This window comes from Bos taurus, chromosome 16 (assembly GCF_002263795.3).
Source record: "Bos taurus isolate L1 Dominette 01449 registration number 42190680 breed Hereford chromosome 16, ARS-UCD2.0, whole genome shotgun sequence".
NCBI classification, from domain to species: domain Eukaryota; kingdom Metazoa; phylum Chordata; class Mammalia; order Artiodactyla; family Bovidae; genus Bos; species Bos taurus.
The window spans coordinates 23,586,662-23,610,180 of record NC_037343.1 but is presented as its reverse complement, the minus strand read 5'-3'; the positions used below and the strand labels follow the sequence as shown (position 1 = coordinate 23,610,180).

The 23,519-nt window shown below is 37.5% G+C and overlaps 1 protein-coding gene and 3 non-coding genes across 4 annotated transcripts in view; 2 read left to right on the top strand and 2 right to left on the bottom strand.

Annotated features, from left to right (window-relative positions):
* Positions 1 to 23,246, bottom strand: part of IARS2 (isoleucyl-tRNA synthetase 2, mitochondrial) — a 44,348-nt gene extending 21,102 nt beyond the window's left edge. Inside the window, 12 exon segments of the mRNA NM_001206795.1 lie at positions 4,646 to 4,806; positions 6,530 to 6,681; positions 8,254 to 8,344; positions 9,287 to 9,456; positions 13,947 to 14,062; positions 14,409 to 14,499; positions 14,587 to 14,696; positions 14,778 to 14,827; positions 14,912 to 15,060; positions 15,937 to 16,096; positions 20,880 to 21,002; positions 22,919 to 23,246. Coding sequence (NP_001193724.1) covers positions 4,646 to 4,806; positions 6,530 to 6,681; positions 8,254 to 8,344; positions 9,287 to 9,456; positions 13,947 to 14,062; positions 14,409 to 14,499; positions 14,587 to 14,696; positions 14,778 to 14,827; positions 14,912 to 15,060; positions 15,937 to 16,096; positions 20,880 to 21,002; positions 22,919 to 23,185 — 1,640 coding nt within the window. The 5' untranslated portion in view covers positions 23,186 to 23,246.
* On the top strand, positions 2,152 to 2,248 carry MIR194-1 (microRNA mir-194-1). Its single transcript, NR_036337.1, has one exon. It is a non-coding gene; the product is annotated as a microRNA mir-194-1 (primary transcript).
* On the bottom strand, positions 2,158 to 2,242 carry MIR194B (microRNA mir-194b). Its single transcript, NR_162213.1, has one exon. It is a non-coding gene; the product is annotated as a microRNA mir-194b (primary transcript).
* MIR215 (microRNA mir-215) lies at positions 2,457 to 2,535 on the top strand. Its single transcript, NR_031351.1, has one exon. It is a non-coding gene; the product is annotated as a microRNA mir-215 (primary transcript).
* Positions 23,247 to 23,519: the final 273 nt, after the last annotated feature.

Below are 23,519 nucleotides of genomic sequence, written 5' to 3'. Positions count from 1 at the left end.
AATTTAAGTGCATGGAATTGGTATAACAAAGTGAGAACTTTCTCCTGACCTATATACTCTGGTGATCTGAATGTCCCAAAAAGTTGTGGCAGTTTTAAAAATAAAATTTGCAATAAAAATAAATGAGCACATATAACTTTCACACTTGAGATGACCACAGTGGATTGCAAAATAAAGATAAATTTAATATTCAAACAAAATCTGAAAAGTAATTTGGGTAAGAAATACAAGTAAATGCTGTATAAGTGCTCAGAAAGTACTCATTACAGCACTGTAAAAAACTTAGAAACAGCCAAATGTTGGGACGGGCTACATTTATTTGATTTTCATACAGAGGGAGTCAGGCAACCATTAAGAGCTAAGCTACTTAGGCTGCTTGGATTAAAGTCTGTGACAGATGATTCTCATTTTTAACTCCCCCTGCTGATAAGCTCAGATTTTAGTAATTATTTAGGGGCTCCCTAAGGAATGTAAGGAAGATAAAATTCTAATTTGAAAACTGAAATTAAATGAGGATAATTTCATGAGGAATTTGGGGTAGCTCTACAAAGATGAGAATATAATACGATGTTCTAGACTTTTTTCCTGTAGCTATTTTATTAAACAATCTATCAAAACCATAAAAAAAAAAAGAGCTAAGCTACCATTTTTAATGGCTACCTATTAATTTATTAATTTTTAATGGCCACCTATTAATTCTTCCCAAACTGACTTTATTTCTTCTTTTTCATATCATGTTTCTTCATAAACAATTGTATTAGACATCCCTACATTTATCTACCTATATATCTATATCTATACAAGAGATGTTAGTGTGTAAGAGATGTTAGTCCTTTTGCTTCCTTAGGATAAATACTTAGAAGTGTAACTTTTTATTACAAAATTGAGATTGTGCTTTAAAGTTTTAAAACAATTTCTAGTGATATTATTCTTCTGAAAAATAGAACATAAGAAGTAGTCAAAATTTATCTTTTGAAATATAAGAAATCCCCCCTTTGTTAATAAAATGCTAAACTTAACACAAACACACAGTTAACTTATAACCTAAAGATCAGTATAAATTACTGTTAATAAAAGTGGGTGAAACCACTTATCACTACATAATCTCTATGCTTCCATCTTAATGCTGCATTTCATAAAGCAATAAGTCCATCATAAAACTTTGTACTTTACGCAATGGCCTTATCTAAATACACATATTATGTGTCCTTCCTGGGTTTCAATCTGTGAAAATGCACTAGGTAGAACCAGCCACTGCCACATCAACCAATCATTCTGAACTTCGATATCAACTGGGCTCAAGTTTATTTAGCGTGTTCCTAGAAATCAAACAGCATTAAGATTATAAGGTAATGAAGAAACTGTTGCTGTCATTTCAGTTCCCTGCGTTTTGTCTTTATAAAAGCAAAAATGCTAAGGACTATAATATTTTTTTCTTCTGGAAGTCACTGGAATTAAGAATGAGGTAAGAGGCTAAATGTTTCATATTTATTTACTACATTTAATTCTAGAAATTGCGGGTGGTGTCTGTTTTTAATTTAATCCTATATTTTGAAGATGACAGGAAACAATTTTGGAGAAATTTTTACTTGATGAATACTATCGAACTTTTTCACAAATAAGTCATTATTATTAACATAAGCAAAAATTTGAGGTAGCTAAATCTAACACTCAAATTTGAAATTCCTTGCATGTTTCTAATGAAATTTCTCATATTTCTGTAAATCAGGGGCTAAGTTTCCTAAATGCATGTTAACTATTGCATTAACACTTAAATGTTCTGAAATGAAAGAAACTTAATAACTTTTTTTCCTTCCTAGTTTCTATATTTATCTTTATTATATAAAGAGTAATTGTCTTTACTAATTAGTAATAGATTTCCACCTAAATTATAAAGATGTTATATCACAGATTAAGATAAATGATCAATGATACTGAAGTCAAAAGTGGAATTATTTCTTGAGAAAATACAAATATGAATATAAAGTACAAATGAGAACATTAATTCAAAATAAAAATTAAACATCAAAGTTTCATATCTACCAGTCTCTCAACTTCTGTAGGAAAGAATAAATCAAGATTTTCTTCTGTGAAACTACATAAGAGATAATTTATACTTTCATCCTGCAAAGCGAAGGGAACCTTCTGATGTTCTTAACGGCGTCATCGATTGTAACAGCAACTCCATGTGGACTGTGCGTCAATTTCCAGTGGAGATGCTGTTACTTTTGATGGCTGCCAATTCACTGCAGTGTAAAGGCACATTCAAGGAAGACCAAGAAAATCATGGTCACCTGATTCTCACTTGATTCAGGAAAAAACACAGACATCCTTTCATGTGGTATTTAAAAATTGACAAATAATTAAGAATTAACATCCATTAAAAAAAAAATCAACTGTTATGTCACTTAAAGGACCAAAAATGGAAGAGGATTAGAGTTATTATTCAGAAATGGTGTACAGGAAAATGACCTATGAATTGACAGACAACGTGACTAAGTCTGTCTGTCATTTCTGTAGGCCAATGTTCTGTATATCTCTGCGACTTCAAAATCAGAAATCAACTATACCACGCAAGCAACACAAAGCTCAATGCAGAGAAAAGAATCTGTTACTCACCATGTAAACAAACTGACTGAAAATAAAACACAAATTATACCTAAAAAAAATCTGCTTGTTTTTTCTGACAAAGCTCACATTTATTTCACCTACGTCACTGACCAATTGACCTAGGTACCATTTTGTTGTAGTGATTAAATAATGGTCAAATAAACCAGCTTGCTCTACTTACTAATATGTACAACTGGTACACTTCAATCACTTCAGGGAAACTCCCTAAAAATCTTGCTCTCTAAGTGCAGAAAAGAGTGAGGAACAATCACAGTGTTTTTATAAACATTTCCTTCAAGGAAAACTCCCTGGTAAGGAATTTAAGCAATACTTGTGTAAATTTATCTCAACTTTAATTCTCAGTAGGGAAAATAAGATACTAGTTTTTATGTGATCAAGCTCTAAATTTTAAAAATATAAGCAACAGTATTTGGGTCAAAGAGTCTTAGCTCGAAACTGTAATAATATTGCAATAATCTTACAATCACTTCCTGATCTCTAACTTCTAGCTTCTTTTTCTAAAACACACTCTTACTCCTCACTCCTACTTAAAAGTTTAAACTCCTTAGCCTGGTATTCAAGGCTGACTTCAGTTTGCCCCAGTCAAGCTTTCTCGGGTGTTTACCTCTCTGCTCCCCTCACACACACCCCGAAGCCCCATTACAGTCCTATACGTGCTATGTTTTTGCCACTCTGGCTCCTCAGCTTCTAATACCACTACTTGCTAAGTACTTTCCCCCATTTCCTGCTCAATTCTCAAGGCCCTTCTCAAATGCCGTATCCTCTACAAAGGAAGCAAACAAACTATTTTGGGTTCAAAGCAAATCCTTTAGTTCTTTCTGAGGCATGTTGCCAGAAGGTGTCAGATTTTCCCTGAAGTCGTGACACAAGAATATTTCAAAGTGAAAAGGAGCCTTCACACCAAGGATACTCAGAACTACCCAACATGCAGTGAAACGTAATTTAAAACAAAACACTGGGATCGACAATTTTAAAAAAAACTAATATATATATATTCATAAAAACACCACATACAGCATACTAATAATGTAGTCAATGAAAAGCACAACCTTTTTACAAAAATGATGTTGAATTCCCCTCGCTGTCTCCTGAATTCTCCATTACTTGCTGCCTCCATGCCCTCAAAATCCTCACTGGATCCTCAACTGATAAAATGTGAAAATACTTCCCAAAATGTAGTCAAACTCTTCGTTCATATTACAGAATAACTTAGTAAAAAAAATCTGAAACAAAATTACTTCCAAAAAAATGAAAATTCAGGATATATTCCCAAAAGAAATGATTAATATTCCCTTTTCCACATCTCTTAATAACAGTAACAATCCTGAAAGCCACCCTAATTTGCCAGAAGATAAACCAGCTAGGTTATTACCACAATAAGAGCGGGGACCATGTCAGTCTTGTCTATTGCCTCAGAAAAAGGGTCTAGTGTATGACCAGCAAAAAAAAAACCTTTTTATTGTATAAGCTCTTCTATTCTGAATTGTTTACTAGGTTCACGTATTATCTTTCCAAATTAAAAAGAAAATTAAGCAAAAAAAGAAGAAATAACTAGTGCATTCAACTATATTATAGTTTCTTAAATTTTAAATTATCTGTACAATTACCTAACACCATTTCTACTGAGAGAAAAAGCAGACTCAAAGTGAAAGACTGACACTGATTCCTAAATCAAAATTACATACTGGGCCACTCAATCTGCTCACTTTGGGTTCCTGACACCTTACTCCAACACAGTGCTAGGCACACAGTCAGGAATAATGAATTCTCAAAGAAAAAAAGTCAATGCCTTTAATTCTGAATTATCAATACTGAAAATAATCCAGTATTTGTTAAAACTTCACCCATCTGAAAGATCTTTTTGAAATTTATATTTTACTTCCCTAAAAAAGATAGTTATTTTAGACTATTTTACTTAACATATATCAAGAGTTTTCCATAGTCCACTATTTTTCCATTTTTGAAGAAAATACAACTCACTTTAAAGTGCTGAAAAATTTTGAAAGAGTTCTACCTGTTGATCAAGACGTCATCTTTTGTCTTATGATGAAACACAGGAATTGGAACACCCCAAACTCTTTGCCTTGATATGCACCAGTATGGCCGCCTGTCCATCATTTCAACCATGGCATTCAATGCTGATCCAGGAATAAATTTCACTTTTTTCAACAATTCCTGCAATTGATTCACAAATCAAGTTCAGTGAGAGAAAGCAGAACAAATTTTCTAGAACTCCCATTCTTTATCATGATACAGTTCCTTATTTTGGAAGTTTATAGGCATTTACATGCCCCCTCTCCCTGCCAAAGAGAAACTAATCTCAAAAAAACCATAGATTTCAGAGCAAACAAGGCGATATTAAAACAGGGCCACAAAGGATCTAATAAATAACATCAAGAGCAGACTCCACCTTTGAAGAAGTGACAAGCGATTTTATACTAATTTCTAAACACTCCTAGATCAAAATTGGTAATAACAGGTTTAATAGAAGCACTACACGTTATTAAACTTCAGTTAAACTCAATTGAAACTTGATTTCCAGGTTTCTTTTTTAAATGTTTAAGAAATAAGCTCCTATCTTAGGTTGACAAGGATACTGAAATACAACCTAATTTTATGTAGTACAGTTTAGTTAAGGAATAATTATTATTTTTTAAGGTGGTAATAACAGCATGAAAATTATGTTTTAATTTTAAATGTCAGATATATATGATGAAATATTTATGGAAAACATAATACCTAAAAGTTGCTTTAAAATAATCCAATGGGTAGGAAGTGTAGATAATGAGTAGGGATGTAGCTAAAAATAAAATTGGCAAAAAGTTGATTATTGTTGAAGTTGGGTTATGGAAACATGGCAGTATATTATTTTCTCTATTTCTGCAAAGATTAACTAAAAATTTTCCATAAGGAAGTTAAGAAAACAAACTTGTCTTCAGCATACTGCATCAGCATCAGATTCGGATGTTCTGCAACAAAAATCTGTGCAGAGCTGAAAGTCACAAACTACATTTATAGGTAAGAAAAACAGGCTTTATAGAGAAATGTAAAAAAAACAGAACAAAGCAAAGAAACAGTCCATAGCACAGCTCTCCAATCTACATGAATGTAGAAAGTATTAACTGCCTCCATAGCTTTGGCAAGGGCCCCAAACTGCCAGGCCAACAAATGAACCAACTAATAACAGTACTGCTATATGCAAGCTGTAAAGCAAAGTATCTGTACACTCAGCATGGTCAACAAATATATATTTGAAAAACAAAAGCAAAATATGGTATTTGAGTTCTTTCATTTAATAGAATCAAGTTATTCATGAGATACACACACACACAGATACATCTATGTATTGAATGAAAGAGCTTTAATTAATTTAAATTAATATTTAAAATGCCAGCTATAAAGTAATTGTTAGCTCAAAGTAATAGCTTTTCAAATGAATTGTGATTTCAATTCAACCCTTCAAGCAAAGGGTTTTAAAAGAATTTTGGTAAATGCCTATTATGTGCCAGACACTGTTCTGGGAACTCTTATGCACGTATCTCATGAGGTAGGCATTATTATCACCTTTATACAGATGAGGAAACTGAGGTTCTGAGAGTTTAAACAATTTGCTGAACTCAGGTCGTAATTTTATGCTACTTTCACACTGGGCAGGAAATTAGAGCAAACTAATTAACCTTTTTAAGCATGAGTTTCCACATATGTCATGACGGAATGGAGAAACCCAAGGTCCCTCCAGATCTAAAATTCCACAATTTTATGAAACCAATTAATAATAGCCTTAATTCCTTCTACCCTCAAAACCCTACCCCAACCTCACAGATAAACCTTTCATCCTGGGGAAGGGATGAATGAGGGAATGATAAACCCAACCCTTACAGCAGGATGCCCTTTATACCTTGGCTGTAGTCTTAATATCCGTGATATTTACAAACCACTGCTTGCTGGCACGAATAACTACTGGTTTCTTAGTTCTCCAGTCATAGGGATAGCTGTGTACCAATTTTTCTTCTTTCAACAAATTCTTTGCAGCCTGAAGCATCATTATAACTTAAAAAACAAAAAACAACTTACATTAGACACAATGAAAAAGTACTATGAAAACCCTAATAACTCTCTAAACTTCCAGGGAGTATGAAATCTGGGCCAACAGGTGACAGGAAGAGTAGCCATCTACCAGGGAGCAAAGGCATAATCTGGGAATCTCCAGACAAAAAAAGCAGAAACTGTAAAACCTTAAGCAGACTCCAAAGTATGCCATTCCCATGGGCTCTTCTCAAAGACGACAGAACACACCTAGAACTCTACATCTCAAATCCAGAGTCACAGTCTCCCATACTATGAATCTTCAAATGGTCTCCAGGTAATCCAAAGAAACCAGGTATACTGGCTTGAATTTTGTCCCCTAAGTCCTTGCCCCTACGACCTGTGACTGTGACCTTATTTGGAAATAGGGCCTTGGTAGATGCAGTCTCGGAAAAGGCAATGGCACCCCACTCCAGGACTCTTGCCTGGAATATCCCATGGATGGAGGAGCCTGGTAGGCTGCAGTCCATGAGGTCTCACAGAGTTGGACACGACTGAAGTGACTTAGCAGATGCAGTCTGCAACTAAGATGGGGTCACACTGGACCTCCCTGATAGCTCAGTGGGTAAAGAATCTGCCTGTGATGCAGGAGACACAGGAGATGTGAGTTCAATCACTGGGTCAGGAAGATGCCCTGGAGAAGGAAATGGCAACCCACTCCAGTATTCTTGCCTGGAAAACCCCATGGACAGAAGAGCCTGGAGAGCTACAGTCCATGGGGTCACAAAGAGTCCGACACAGCTAAGCGACTAAACCACCCACACTGGATTAGAGTGGGCCCTAATTCCAATGCCTGGTGTCCTTGTAAGAAGAAGAAAGAATACACAGAGAGAGACACACAGAGCAAATGACAGGGGACAATGGAGGCAGACTGGAGTGATACAGCTATAAACCAAGGAAAGCCCAGGATTACCGGAGCCAACAGAAGCTAGGCAGAGGCAAAGAAGGACTTTTTCACAGAGCTTTCAGAGGGAGCAGGGCCTGGCTGACACCTTGACTTCAGACTTCTCGCCTCCAGAACTGTGAGAGAATAAGTTTCTGTTGTTCTAAGCCACCAAACTTATAGTAGTTTGTGACAAGAGCCTAGGAGAATTAATACACCAGATCTAATTGGCCTTAGTCGTGGTGTGGGCAAAGAAAGGTGTTCATAGTGTAGGTCAGTGATATGAGTTACTAGAGGAGTGAGTGAGTGATTCAGTCAACATCCAGCTCCAAGGTGGACTTCATCCTTCCACAAAACTCACACTGCTAATGACTCTCTCTGCTGTTCTAAGGTAACACCACTCCCTGCTGACGGCCCTGATGTGATTAAACAAGTAGGGCAATTCAAAGTGAAAGATGAAAAAGTGCCAAACTCCATGTTACACCACGTGGCAAAATAAAATACAATTTCCGCTTTTTGCTTCTGTTGAAAGTGCAAGATTGAGAGAACTGTCAGCAAAGATTACTGCTGGCTGCTTCTCAGAAAATGCATATTTACAATATCAACATAAAAAGAAAAAAAAAAAATACAATATCAACATACACAGGACTCACCTGCATCTGTTCCCTCTTTAAGAACAGCTTTGTTTTGAAGTTCAGGACCTGCAGCATCTGTGAAAACTCCATCTTCATTCACTAAACAATCCTACAAAGAGTCGTTCTGAACAATTAAAATAAAGCATCAAGACTTTCTATCTTATGACAATATCTGGCAAAACAATATATAATGTATAAAACATCTCATTATAGTCTAGTCTTTCACTGTACTGAAATTTAGGTATCACTTCTTAGTCAATCAGAATTTGTGAATTTAAACACTTAAATCACCAAAAAGGCAAACTGTATTACTAAAGCACATACCTAAAATTTAATAATAAAAAGTAACAAGATATACTAAAAACTTCTGTTAACTTACAGATCTGTGGCCGTGTATATACACTGTGATGACTTTGAAACTTGTCTTTAACTAAACAGAAAAACTTGCTAAGTAACTCATGTGTAAAATAAATTTTGAGAGGATGGTTTAGTCTGAAAAAAATGGCTCTTTGGAACTATCCAGTATCCCAGGTGGCTCAGTGGTAAAGCATCCACCTGCAAATCCAAGGGACACAGGAGATGCGGGTTTGATCCCTGGGTCAGGGAGGATCCCCTGGAGCAGGAAATGGCGACCCACTCCAGTATTCTTGCCTTCGAAATCCCATGGACAGAGGAGCCTGGTGGGCTACAGTCCCCAGGGTTGCAAAGAGTTGAACATGACTAAGCGACTTAAGCACACATTCACATAAGCAAAACCCACTCACCATTTTTCAGGGCTTGAAAGTAATTTGTCTACGTGACTTAGTACTTGGAAAAAAAATGCCCCTATTTACTATGTATTCTTCAATTTCAACTCTGTGCCAATTCTGTGCTGATTCTAGGAAATGATTCTTAGTTAGTATGAGCTAATGAGGTTTATTGCACAAAAGCATTTCACAACTTAACTATAAAGACAAAAATTATCATTTATTATCAAAAAGTAAAGATGTTAGGGTTTATCACTTCCATTCTACAAAAGCAATTATTAAAAAGGAAAAAGGAGGAGCAGTACCGTGGACAAGTTGTGTTGAGCAGCTACACTGTAATCTTCCATACCATGAGCCGGGGCTGTGTGAACCAGCCCGGTTCCTTTTGTCATGGTCACATGATTGGCAGGTAAAAGAGGAGACTCCCTCTCGGAAATTAAAGGATGAGCACAAGAACCATTTTCCAAGTCCACACCTGTGGGGAAAGAAAAGCACAATTGAGAGTTATTTTATATGGCGATTCTTCTATCTCTTCAAGGAAAGCAACAGATATCAGGCTGAGAAGAGCAAAATCTGAGACAAGGCTGGGCTCAAATTCTGGCTTTCCCTTTTACTTGTTCTGCGACTTTCAGGAATCTATAAACTGTAAGTAATTACAGTTTGTATCTCACAGGTCTGCTGTGAGGATAAACTGGTTGATGCATGTTAAGCATTTTGGGTAACATATCACAATACTTGCTGCACTGTAAATGCTTTAAAGTATTGGTAATTATTAAATTAAATAGATAATCAAATGAACTCAAGAACATTTCTCTAATTTATGTACAGTTATGTGCCTTTTAGAACAGAGGACAAAAAAATTCTAGATCAATGGGTCAACGACCAGCAGGTTCTAATACTATCTCTATGGGAACTCATTGCTGTTGCTTTTCATAATGTTACCCTGAAAAGGTAAGATCTGATAAATAATACCTGACATTTACTGGGTACCCACCGTACACTGGACTCAACATAAACTCTGACCTCACCTTCATAATAGTACAAAACAGCTAACATTATCTCCAATTTACAAATCAGAAAACAAGAAAATATAGGCAATTTGTCTGAGATAACATGGCTAACAAATGACTGAATTCAAGTTCAAAGGCAAGTCTGACTCTAATATTGTACATAACTCTAGCTCCCTTTAATAATATACCATACCCATCATCTATGAAGTTTTCTGTCGTCGTTGTTATCACGTAATCACTAAGTCATATCTGACTCTTTATAAACCCATGGACTATAGCTTTCCAGGATCCTCTGTCCATGGTATTTCCCAGGCAAGAATACTGGAGTGGGTTGCCATTTTCTTCTCCAGGGGATCTTCCTGATCCAGGGATTAAACCTGCATCTCCTGCACTCTTTACCACTGAGGCACCAGGGAAGCCCTCTACACCATTGCTGTTTCCCAACTTTACTGCCTCTTGAGTTGAGCTCCACAAACTAATCTTTCTTTCATACATTCTAAAAATAAACGGTTTCAAGCTTTAAAATGATTCACTGGTTCTACCCATCCACTTACCCAACATACTAAATAGGTCTGTTTATTCTATCTAGTCCTTAGCATTAATAACTGAAGAATGGTCAATGGCCCCCTTATGCCTCAGATATTCCCCACAAATCATTCTTCGTCTTTCCAAACTAAATGATATTTAACAACAAAAAAACCTGCCTTTATAAATTTCTCCACTTCTATGATCCTTTTTTCTAGCCATAGAGCAATAAAAACTATACTGCCTAGACATATCAACAGAAGAACACAAATCTTTTAACTTTGGACATTTCATAGAAAAGACAGCTCTTTTGCTGATTTCATTTTGCTTAAAACAGCACAATGGGTAAGAGGTGTGAGAAAAACTGACATTTTCTTATAAAATCCTGACAAAATTCCCTTTTCTGAAGAAAATCACAAGCCTTCCTTGCTGTCTCACTTGGATGACTTGGCATTTTATAACCAGGAAATACCTGAATTACTAGGAAAATTACTTTAGGATGCATTCTTTTCCATGCAAATTTTAATGCTGTTAAGAGAGAAAAGGTCAGCACTGATTTTTAGAGAAATCAACTCTTTAGTTTGTGTTTTGATTCCTTTTCTAGAAATCAGATTGACAAGTAACACCAGTCTCTACAACCTTGTGCTGTACTCTTTACGCATTTTTAGTATGGAAACCACAGCTTTGGAGCAAAGTAAACTTTATGAACTTTCCTTTAGCCCCAATACTTAGTGCTTATAATACTTAATACTCTTCCTCACCTCCCAACAAAGATCCCCAGATGATTGAGAAACAATTGACATTTCTTTCTGGAAAGAAAATCTATCCCCCCAAAAATGTTCCATTTCAGCTGTTACCATTCCTACTACTTTAGTAAATAGAAAGCCAGCTGTTCTTAGATTATTCAGCCAGAAATGAAAAGTATACAAATTGCTCTGAAACATGGTGGATCAAAATGGCAATCCATCAATTCTCTACAAAGTGATAATTTGAAACAGTTAAGCAGTCTAGAAAAAGGATCTTTAAATTTAACCTTATACTTTTACAAACCTTTTGAGCATGCCATTCAACTTCTGTAACAACATCTAAAATGTCAATGAAGTCTATTACTATCTTCTGCACTTAAAAAAGAGGTGGGCTGTAATTAATAATACTATATTGTATATTTGAAAGCTGCTAAGAGAACAGAACCTCTTAAAAAGCCTCTTGATGAAAGTAAAGAGGAGAGTGAAAAAAGTGGCTTAAAACTCAACATTCAGAAAACTAAGATCATGGCACCTGGTCCCATCACTTCATGGCAAATAGATGGAGAAACAAAGTTAACAGTGATAGACTTTATTTTGGGGGGCTCCAAAATCACTGCAGGTGGTGACTGCAGCCATGAAATGACAAGGTGCTTGCTCCTTGGAAGAAAAGTTATGACCAACCTAGACAACATATTAGAAAGCAAGAAATTACTTTGCCAACAAGACCCGTCTAGTCAAAGCTATGGTTTTTCCAATAGTCATGTATGGATATGAAAGTTGGACTACAAAGAAAGCTGAGCACCAAAGAATTGATGCTTTTGAACTGTGGTGTTGGAGAAGATTCTTGAGAGTCCCTTGGACTGCAAGGAGATCCAACTAGTCCATCCTAAAGAAATCAGTCCTGAATATTCATTGGAAGGGCTGCTGCAAAGCTGAAACTCCAATACTTAGGCCACCTGATGCGAAGAACTGACTCATCTAAAAAGACCCTGATGCTGGGAAAGATTAAAGGCAGGGGAAGGGGACGACAGAAGATGAGATGTTGGATGGCATCACCGACTCGAGTTTGAGTATTGAGTTTGAGTTTGAGTTTGAGTAAACTCTGGGAGTCAGTGATGGACAGGAAAGCCTGGCGTGCTGCAGTCTATGGGGTCGCAAAGAGTCGGACATGACTGAGTGACTGAACTGAAGAGAACAGACCTTAAAAGTTCTCATGACAAGGAAAAAAACTTTGTAACTATGTGTGATGATGATGTTAACTAGATTTATTATGATGATCATCTCACAATGCATACAAATATTAAATCATTATACCAAATGTCTAAACTAATACAATGCTATATATATCAATTTTTTTAAAAAAAGAGGTGAGTGAAGGGTATGGACTTAAGAATATACCAGATCCTCTAACTTACCGAATGTACCAATAAGATACAAATGGTATTAAATACTAAACATTCTGCAGCTTCTTTTATGCCTTTGACATTAAAAACTTTTTGATTTTTGTTAAGATTGTTTAAACCTCTAACTGGCTTATATCTGAACTGATACATTTTGAGGTCTTCTCTATTCAGCTGGACAATCTTTCCATTTTTGGTTTTTCCTGTGGTCATGTATGGATGTGAGAGTTGGACTGTGAAGAAGGCTGAGCGCCAAAGAATTGATGCTTTTGAACTGTGGTGTTGGAGAAGACTCTTGAGAGTCCCTTGGACTGCAAGGAGATCCAACCAGTCCATTCTGAAGGAGATCAGCCCTGGGTGTTCTTTGGAAGGAATGATGCTAAAGCTGAAACTCCAGTACTTTGGCCACCTCATTCGAAGAGCTGAATCATTGGAAAAGACTCTGATGCTGGGAGGGATTGGGGGCAGGAGGAGAAGGGGACGACAGAGGATGAGATGGCTGGATGGCATCACTGACTTGATGGACGTGAGTCTGAGTGAACTCTGGGAGTTGGTGATGGATAGGGAGGCCTGAGTGAACTTTGGGAGTTGGTGATGGATAGGGAGGCCTGGCGTGCTACGATTCATGGGGTTGCAGAGTCGGACATGACTGAGCGACTGAACTGAACTGAACTGAACTGAACTTGTGATCTTTTTTCTTTCATAAGAAACTCAAAGATATACCATCCCTAAAGATCAAAGGTTATTTTAAACTTCCTTAGATTTCCATAGTTATATTTCAAAATCAGCCACTACTTTAGGAGTCCCAAATTATAGCTTACTAAGGATTCTTTTGACAGAAATGCTATCTTGGAAATAACTTTCAGAATTTATTCAGTTTCCTTATTAAAATCATATACCCCAAAATAAATGGGATTTATTTCCTTCCTAGCTCTTTTGATCAAATCAGATAAAAATAGTTTTCAGTAATTTACTTTTGAATAAAAATTTAAAGGAAAATTTGCACATTTTATATTGTATAGAGGACATTTTTCTAATTTTCCACTGGATATTTGTCAAAAATATTTTTTTCAACTATTGTGACTTTGTCAATGTTCATATTTTCTATGCTCCTATCATGTTTAATGTATATTCTCCTTCAGTTTGATCAATATAAAATATATTCTAGAAAGGCAGAAGCCATATTTGTTTTATTCACAATGAGCAATGTTCAGCAAGGTACTGAACGCAGATCAACCCAGTATTCTAATGACTTTGACTGTCAGAGTATCTGTAAATCCTCACCTGAAAATGTTGAAATAACTTCAAATGTTGTTCCCAAAGTAGAAGCAACAGATGTTACTTTATCTGCACCTAGAATGTACAAGTCTCCAGATGAGGAACACTTCACAACAGCATACCTAAAATAAAATTGAGGAGTAAGCTGCTAACAATGAAAAAGGAAAAACCACAGATAACATTTTAAACGTTTCGAATCACTTCAGAAAAACTAACTAAGATTAAAAAAAAGTACTATTTTCAAAGGACTTCATTCCTTACATTTCTGTTTTCTTTTCCAAAGAAGCTGGAAAATAAGGTCTTAAGTAGTATTCTCTAAAGCTTAATAAAATCTATATGAACATAAAAACTAAGTGATAATTCACTAATTTTAAGAGGATAATGAGGATGCAATAAGATCAAAATAATGCTAAAAAATGGAACTGATCCTATTTGTGGACAAAACAAAGATTGCTGTAATATACCTACTTTGATTCTGGCATGTAACAAACAGCTTGATTGGCTGGAATTGTCCAAGGCTGTGTGGTCCAGACTAAAAAACTAACAGGAGATGAACCATCTGTGAAAATAAAATTTCAAATATGCTAGCAAATCAAATGTTTTAATTCCTTAAGTTTAATAAACTCAAACAACGGATAAATCTTACCTAGAAGAGATGCCAACTTAGGAGAAGGTTTCAGGAGAGGGAATTTTACATACACTGAGCGACTGATGTGCTCCGGATTATATTCAAGTTCTGCTTCAGCCAATGCAGTCCTAAGGTTTAAAAACATTAAACATAAATATTTGGAAGTCCCACAAAATTCTCCACTTTAGCTACCCAAAACACATAAATACCTTGATGAAGGAGACCAAAACACAGGTTTGTAAGATCGATAAATCAAGCCCTATAAAAGACAAAGATATATGAAAGCTGGAATTCTGTAACAGGTAATTCAACATACTCAAAGGGAAAAAAAAAACTTTATTACCTTATCATACATTTGGTAGAAAATTCTCAACTGCTTGGCCTCGTATCTCCCATCAAAAGTATAGTAGCAATTATTCCAATCTGCCATTATTCCCCAGCGAATAAATGACAATTTCTGTTTCTCAATTGCCGCTTTGGCGAATGATCTAGCTAAAATCAATAAACAAAAAGCCTTTTGAAAATGAGTTAAAATTCTTGAACACAGTTTAGCATGTATATCTCTAAATGAAAGCATCACACACAATTTGAAAATGAGTTAAAATTCTTGAATACAGCTTAGCATGTATCTCTCTAAATGCAGGTATTACACAAAATTTAGACTATAAAAATGTTTAAAAGTAAAGTTATCCTCAAAGTTAAAAGTATTCAGCAGATAACTTACAACAAATTCTAAAATTAACTAAAATTTCAAAATTTTTAAAAATTATAAAAAAATATACAAAAATTATAAAAATTTGTCTCTTCCATTATTCAGAGATCATAAAATGATCTTACATTTAAAAAAAACAAACTGGAAAAGTTACTCTTACTTCATAATTTAAGAAAACGTCAGAGAATAATTATTTCATTACATACACACACACACACAATTAATTAGTGTAACCAATCATACTGTTTCACAAGAAGTATGAGATCTTCAAAATCATATCCAATTATACAATAGTTTAACAGATAAGATCAGACGAGTCCTCCTTGACTCACTCTATTGCAGGAAAGGACCGAAAAAGAGACTTCTAAATAAATTTTAATTTAAAATTTACTTTTGGTTTAGGTATAGGTCAACAGGTTCTAGCCAAGAAAGTAAATAAAAACAATAACAAAAATAATAATTTCAAAGTTCTCACAAAAGTCAATTACACAAAATCTGAATCTTCTGTGACACAGTGGTTTCCAACTGATCTCATTATAAGTGAAAAAACAATAGCAAAAAACAAAAAGCAACAAGTGTCTTTGATAAAGTCCTGACTTTTCCAAGGAACTATGGTTTACAAATAACATTTTGAAACAGAAATAGAGATTACTTACCTTTCTCTCTAATTTCCATAGCTGAAAGATTCTGAGCTTTTCCACCAAGTTCTGATAATACTTTGATTTCAATGGGTAACCCATGACAATCCCAGCCTGGAACAAAATGTATTTTGGAACCCCTCATCATATGGTATCGATTGGCTATGTCTTTCAAAATCTGCAAAGATGAAATGATAATCATCATTCATACAAAAAACATGTGGCCTACAACTTATGTTCTCTTAGTATCATTTTAAAACACTAATAAAATCCAACTTTAAAGGATTTATATAGAATTACCTATTAAATCAACTTATGTTCTACATAAATACAAGCATAACAAATATCTGATTTTTAAAATGTCATTAACTCCCCCAGGAAGAAATCAAATTACAAAAGATTTCAAAGTGAAAAACATTATATCCAAGATTACTAATTTTTTTTTAAGTTGGAGTATGCAAATAAGCAATCCACACTACCACTTTAAGAAATAATCTGAACTTCCTAAAAATTAGAGTAAAAAATTATAATTTGCTTTACTCTCATGGAAAAAAATTATTTATGTGAATAATCCAATATTATATATAATATTATGTATATTTAGCTCATAAATATTACAGAATCAAGGCAGAATTTATAATGCCCTTAGAGTATGAAATATTATGCTTAACTCTGTTACTACTAAAACCCTAAATAACACAGTAGATCTCTTAGTAAAGTTCTGTAACTGTTTACTAGCTCATCTTAAGATACTGCTGCTGCTAAGTCACTTCAGTTGTATCCGACTCTGTGCGACCCCATAGACGGCAGCCCACCAGGCTCCCCGGCCCTGGGATTCTCCAGGCAAGAACACTGGAGTGGGTTGCCATTTCCTTCTCCAATGCATGAAAGTGAAAAGTGAAAGTGAAGTTGCTCAGTCGTGTCCGACTCCTAGCGACCCCATGGACTGCAGCCTACCAGGCCCCTCCATCCATCGGATTTTCCAGGCAAGAGTACTGCAGTGGGTTGCCGGGCAGCAAATTTGAAAAAATATATATACCCACTGAAAAATGGAGGCTCAAAGGCAAAGGACAGACTTGGCTCCAGGCTCAATTCCTTCTTCCCAAAATTAAATAATGCAGTAGTCCAGAAAAATATATCTTCCCTTCCATGTCTCTCAAAAGTAGAAAAGATAATACACATTCCTCTCACAACTTCTATGTAAAACTCCTTTAGACTTCTTACCAAAGGGCAGGGGGCCTTGCAATCTGGGGGTAGTCATATAACAAAAACATTCATCTACTGATACATACTTAAGATTTGTATACTCTTTGTTATGTATATTACTTACATCAATCAATATAAATAACATCCTTTCTATTTATCCCTATTTGAAGTTGTTTTACTTATTTATCTGTCCCTTCCTGGAAAATACAAACTCTTTGAAATCAGAGCTCCCATCTGTCTTCATCTGTAAACTTCCAGCATTTAGAATGGTGACTGCCACTATTCGTAGCTCAGTCGGTAAAGAATCCGCCTGCAATGCAGGAGACCTGGGTTCGATTCCTGGGTCGGGAAGATCCCCTGGAGAAGGAAGTGGCAACCCACTCCAGGATTCTTGCCTGGAGCATCTCATAGACAGAAGACTCTGGCGGGCTACAGTCTACAGGGTCACAAGAATCAAACACGACTAAGCATATACACCCTATTCTACAAGTACTTAACTGAATAAAGGAAAGCATACACATATGCTCTAGACTGTGATATCTCATACAGTCCTTACTAGCCACCAGCAGTAATAAGCATCAAAACTGGCTAGTCCAAATTGAGATGTAAATATACAATATATACCACTGAGTGAAAAAAGTTAACCCCCCAAAACTGTATGATTACATTTATATAGCATTCTTGAAATGACAAAAACATAGATGTAGAGAACAGTTAAGGAGATGGTGGGAAAAGAGGGAAATAAATATAGCTATAAAAGAGCATCATGAGGGATTCTTGATGGAAATGTTCGGTATCTTGAATGTATCAATGTAACATTCTGGTTATGATATAATACTGCAGTTTTGCAGGATTTTACCACTGGAGAAATTGGGTAAAATGTATACGGAATCCTCTCTATTTTTTTCTTAACGAATGCACTTGAATCTATAATTACTTCAAATATAAACTCTAACTAAAACAAAATTTGAAAGAAATTGCTTTCAAATAGTGTGCACTTAAAAAAAAAAAAAGCACTTCAGTTCTATCCATGAAAAGAAATAAATGCTTTTTTTACCATCTGATGTAATATGCCTAATAATTTGAAAATGAGCTATCAAGCAGCATGATTTGGCCTCCGTGGAAGCAAACAAACTTTATACCAAGGAATGTGCAATATGTGTAACATCTCAAAAGTTTTAGAAGTTTTCAATACAATTAAATGGTCTAATACAATGAAAGAAAGTTAAAGAAAGTGTTGGTCGTTCAGCCGTGTCTGACTCTCAGGGACCCTGTGGACTATAGCCCACCAGGCTCCCCTGTCCATGGGGATTCTCCAGGCAAGAATACTGGAGTGGGTTGCCATGCCCTCCTCCAGGGGATCCTCCCAACCCAGGGATCGAACACAGGTCTCCTGCATTGCAGGCAGACTTTTTACTGTCTGAGCCGCCATGGAAGGTCTAATACAATATGTAATACATATTATAATTCTGCTCTAATAGCAACACTGACTTGTTCAATGACCAGATTTCTGGTGGTGAAAATACAGACAGATGTCCAAGGTCATGTCCTCTCCAAACTTTCCATTAAAGTACACATAAAAATAAAGGACTGAAAAAAATAGTAAATAAATTGTGGTACACTCTCTCAATGGAATGCTTCTCTACAATTATTGACAACTAAAAAGGAATCAACTATTGACATCATAACAGCATGTATGAATATCAAACACTGCACAAGTAAAAGAAGCCAGACATAGAAGAATTTGTTATGCTTCAACCTTCTGAAATTTTGCAATTGGCAAAAAAAAAAAAATTATAGCAATAGAAACCAAAATAGTGATGAGGGCAGGAAGCCTTCATTCTGGAAGGCCAGCATCACCCTGATACCAAAACCTCATTTTATCCTCCTCAAACACACCAAGAAAATTCACCTCAAGCCTTTGTACTTGGCACTGTGTGTGTATGCTCAGTACACACACAGATGCAGTGGGTTGTCATTTCTTACTCCAGGGATCTTCCCGACCCAGGGCTCTAACCTGTGTCTGCTGTGTCTCCTGAATTGGCAGGCAGATTTTTTCACCACTTGAACCACACGGGAAGCACTTAGCTATTGCTATTGTTCAGTCATGAAGCTGTGTCCGACTCTTTGCAACCGCACGGACTGCAGCACACCAGGCTTCCTTGTCTTTCACTATCTCACGGAGTTTGCTCCGTCTGATTCAGTGATGCCATCCAACCATCTCATCTTCTGTTGCCCCTTCTCTTCCTACCCTCAATCTTTCCCAGCATCAGTGTCTTTTCCAATGAGTCGGCTTGTCACATCATGGCCAAAGTATTGAAGTTTCAGCTTCAGCACCTGTCCTTCAGTTAATATTCAGCATTGATTTCCCTTAGGATTAAATGGCTTGATCTCCTTGCTGTCCAAGGGTCTCTCAAGAGTTTTCTACAGCAACACAACTCGAAAGCATTAATTCTTCGGCGCTCACATCTGCACATGACTACTGGAAAAACTATACCTTTGACTATATGGGCCTTTATCAGCAAATTGATGTCTCTGATTTTTAATATGCTGATCATAGCTTTTCTTCCAAGGAGCAAGCATCTTTTGATTTCATGGCTGCAGTCACCATCCACAGTGATTTTGGAGCCCAAGATAATAAAGTCTGCCACTATTTCCATTTTTTCCCCTTCTATTTGCCATGAAGTGATGGGACCTGATGCCACGATCTTAGTTTTTTTGAACGCTGAGTTTTAAGCCAGCTTTTTCACTCTCCTCTTTCACTTAGCTATACTTACCCCAAATACCCCACAGCTTACCCCCCTGCTTCCTTGAGGACCTTACAGGAATGTCATCTTTTCAGTGAAGGGGGCATCCCAGATCAATTCAGTAAAACTGCACTTTGCCCAACTGACCTGCCCTATTAGTTTTCCCTTTCTTATATTTTCTTCTAAAGTACTTATTATTACTATCTTTTAGTCAGTTTGGGTTGAGAAGAATTTCTATGTGTGTGTATACGTCTGTCTGTATGTGTGATTGTGTGTGTGGTGGGAGGCAGGGGGGGTTCCCACACATACAACCAAGCAATTCTTGGACATCAGCAGAGTGTCTGAGAATTAGCATAAATGGGGTGGCATAAATAGGAGAAATGTCTTTCTCACTATTCTACAGGCTGTGGAGTCCAAGATCAAGGGGCTGGCAAATTCAGTATCTGGTAAGGGCCACTTTCTGGTTCATAGACCCCCATTTTCCCCACTGTAACCTCACATAGCATACAGGGACAAGGGAGCTCTCTGACCTAATCATCTCTCAAAGGCCCCACCTCCACACACCATTAGAGATTAGGTTTCAACATATGATTTGCAAGGGGAGGGAGACAAATATTCAGTCTCTAGTAACTACCTACCATATTAAACATTTTACTTATCCTTCTGTGCCTTCCTGATTAGATCACAAGCTCCATGAAAACAGGACTTATCCTTATTTTGTTCACTGTTATCCCCAGAGTCTAGACAATATCTGGCACATAACAGATGCTCATTAATTATTTATTGAATAATATGATACTTATTAACATAAAATAAGTTCAAAGCAAATACCAGTGATGTTATTTTTCACACGGTACTAAAACTGTTCATTGCTGCTTTCTATTAAGACATTTTAGTTTATGTCAATGCAAATTTACATAATTGCTGTAATGTTAGAATATACTCTTTTCCAAAGTGTATTTAAATAAAGATTTTCCCCCACATCTTATAACCAAAATTATAAATTACCTTATTTAAAGCATGTCCAACATGAGGGTCACCATTTGCATAAGGAGGTCCATCATGAAGACAAAATTCAGCCTTCACTTTTCTTTCTCTTTGCCAAGAATAAAGTTCTGAAAATCCACATTTCTGTTTAAAAAGAACAACAATGTCTGCACATCACATAAACACATACACTTTAATCTTGCCATAAATAACACTCAGCACCAGTTTATTTCCTATCACATTCCAATATCTTCAACTCTAAAACACAAGGTGAGTTTTCTAAAATGCACATCTTCCAATTAGAAAATAAGTTTAAGAATGTTTTATTGAAAAAAAACTTCACTCCTTCTAATAACATAAAAAATAAATAAAATACACATCTGAGTACTTATCTTTTAAAACTTTTCAACAGTTACCCTGCAGACTTCAGTTTAAAGTCTAAGCTCTGTATGAAGGTGTACAGCACCCTAAAAGGTTTGTGCTTAGTCTCTCAGTCATGTTGGACTCTTTGCAACCCCATGGGGTGTAGCCTGCCAGGCTCCTCTGTCCATGGGACTGTCTAGCCAAGAATACTGCAGTGCGTTGCCATGCCCTCCTCGAGGGGATATTCCCAACCCAGGGATTGAACGTGTGTCTCCTGCACTGGCAAGCAATTCTTCACCCCTGCACCATCTGGGAAGCCCTACAAAGGTTTAGTACCACAGAATTCTTGGTCATTGTCTCAGAACTCCATCCCCCTCCACTCCATGTTGAAGGACTTGTAGATTCCCCACCACACACACACACACACACACACACACACACACACACACACACACACAGATTCCCCCCCACACACACACACACACACACACACACACACACACACACAGATTCCCCACCACACACACACACACACACACACACACACACACACACACACACACACACACACACACACACACACACACACACACACACTTTCTCTCATATCTTATTCCTGTTATGCTCTGGCCTCAACACTTGCTACTCTCAGTCTGGAAAAACACTGATTGCAGTCCCACTCCCCTTCCCTCATCTTCTGTGTGACGATGGCCAAGTCACTTTGCCTTTGTAGGCCTATTCCCTCATTTGAAAAAAAAAAAAAAATTAATAATATTCAACCCACCAAGCTGGTGTGAAGATTATACAAGAAGGTATCTGAAACTGTCACAATTTCAGAAATACAGAAGGTACTGGATGGAACACTTAAAAAAAACTAGATGGCCAAAACAGGCTTATGAGTCTAGAACTCTGAGGCTGTCATAAGAATATTTAAGCTAAGCATATTTCAGTTCAGTTCAGTTCAGTCGCTCAGTAGTGTCCGACTCTTTCCAACCCCATGAATCCCATATATCCAAAATATCAGGGATTTTTAAAGACCCTAGAATTACACAAACTAACAAGTGAATTTCTGGCCTTAGAAAGTTCAGTTTAATACAGGAGACAGAAGCACAGGTGAGGAAGAGGACTGAGATGAAGTAACCACAGCTACCTGACCCTTCAAACAAGCCACCTTCCAACTAAGGACCTATTGATACCATAAAAGTGAACTTCAACTTCTTCTCAGGATCGCATTATTTATATGTGTACATGTTAATTTACTTTAAACAAAATCACTGGACAAGAGCCCAAATTCGACTAGTTTTGTATAAGCTAAAACTGGCATTTGTATTCCATCCATGCTATCTGAGCATAGCTGTTTGACCGCTGGACTTCCCTGGTGGCTCAGACGGTAGGTGGGTGGCTCTGCCTACAATGCAGGAGACCCGGGTTAGCACTCCGGTCTGGAACCCGCCACCTCTAGTGGACTTGTCTAGAGGTTTCTGCACCTGTGTTCTCACCCAGAACAACCTGTGGGAATTGCATGATTCCCACTGGTCTGATCGCAACACCTCTGGCCCAAGAGGGCCTGGAGCCTGCGGCCGGGCCTGCCTTGCCCTGCCCTGGATGTGGGTGGCCCAGGCGTGGCTCCAGGGAGGGCCCGTGACCCCTCCCGAGGCCCCGCTCCCGGCCCCCGCGGAGCACAGGCCCGCCCGTACCTGCTGGATCTCCAGCTCCGTGTCGGGCTGCTGGCGGCCCAGCAGCTTCATGGGGAAGCTGGTCTGCGGCAGCAACACCGTGTCCCGATAGCTGCCATTACTCGAGTTCTGCGGCTGGTTACTGGCCCCGGTGACTGACCGCACCAAAAGGCTCCCAGTTGTCCCTCGCCAGAGAGGTCGACAAGGAAGGCGGGGTGGCACCCACAAATTCCAGGCCGCGGCCAGGGCCGCTGCCCCCGGACCGCGAGGGCGCAGCCCCCAACGCATGGCGGGCCAGGCCAACCCCAGCGTCCGGGAGGGCGCCGGGGCCTCGGCTCCGGCCGGGCTTTGTGGGAACAGGGAGCCTAGAGTACGGAGGCGAGCCTTACGGGAGTGCGCACGCGCGCGGGGCGGGGAAGAGGCGGGGAGCGCAACGCGGCCCGGGGAGCGATCCACATCCGGATCTTGGCGGCAGCTTTCCCGACTACGAGGGCGGGAAGAGGTGTGGCCCGCGCCACAAGCTCACGTTTCAATCACGGCGCGTTCCTTTTACTTTATTTAATTCAGTATAACCAACATTACCACTTCAACATGTAATTAATATAAAATTATAAATGTAATA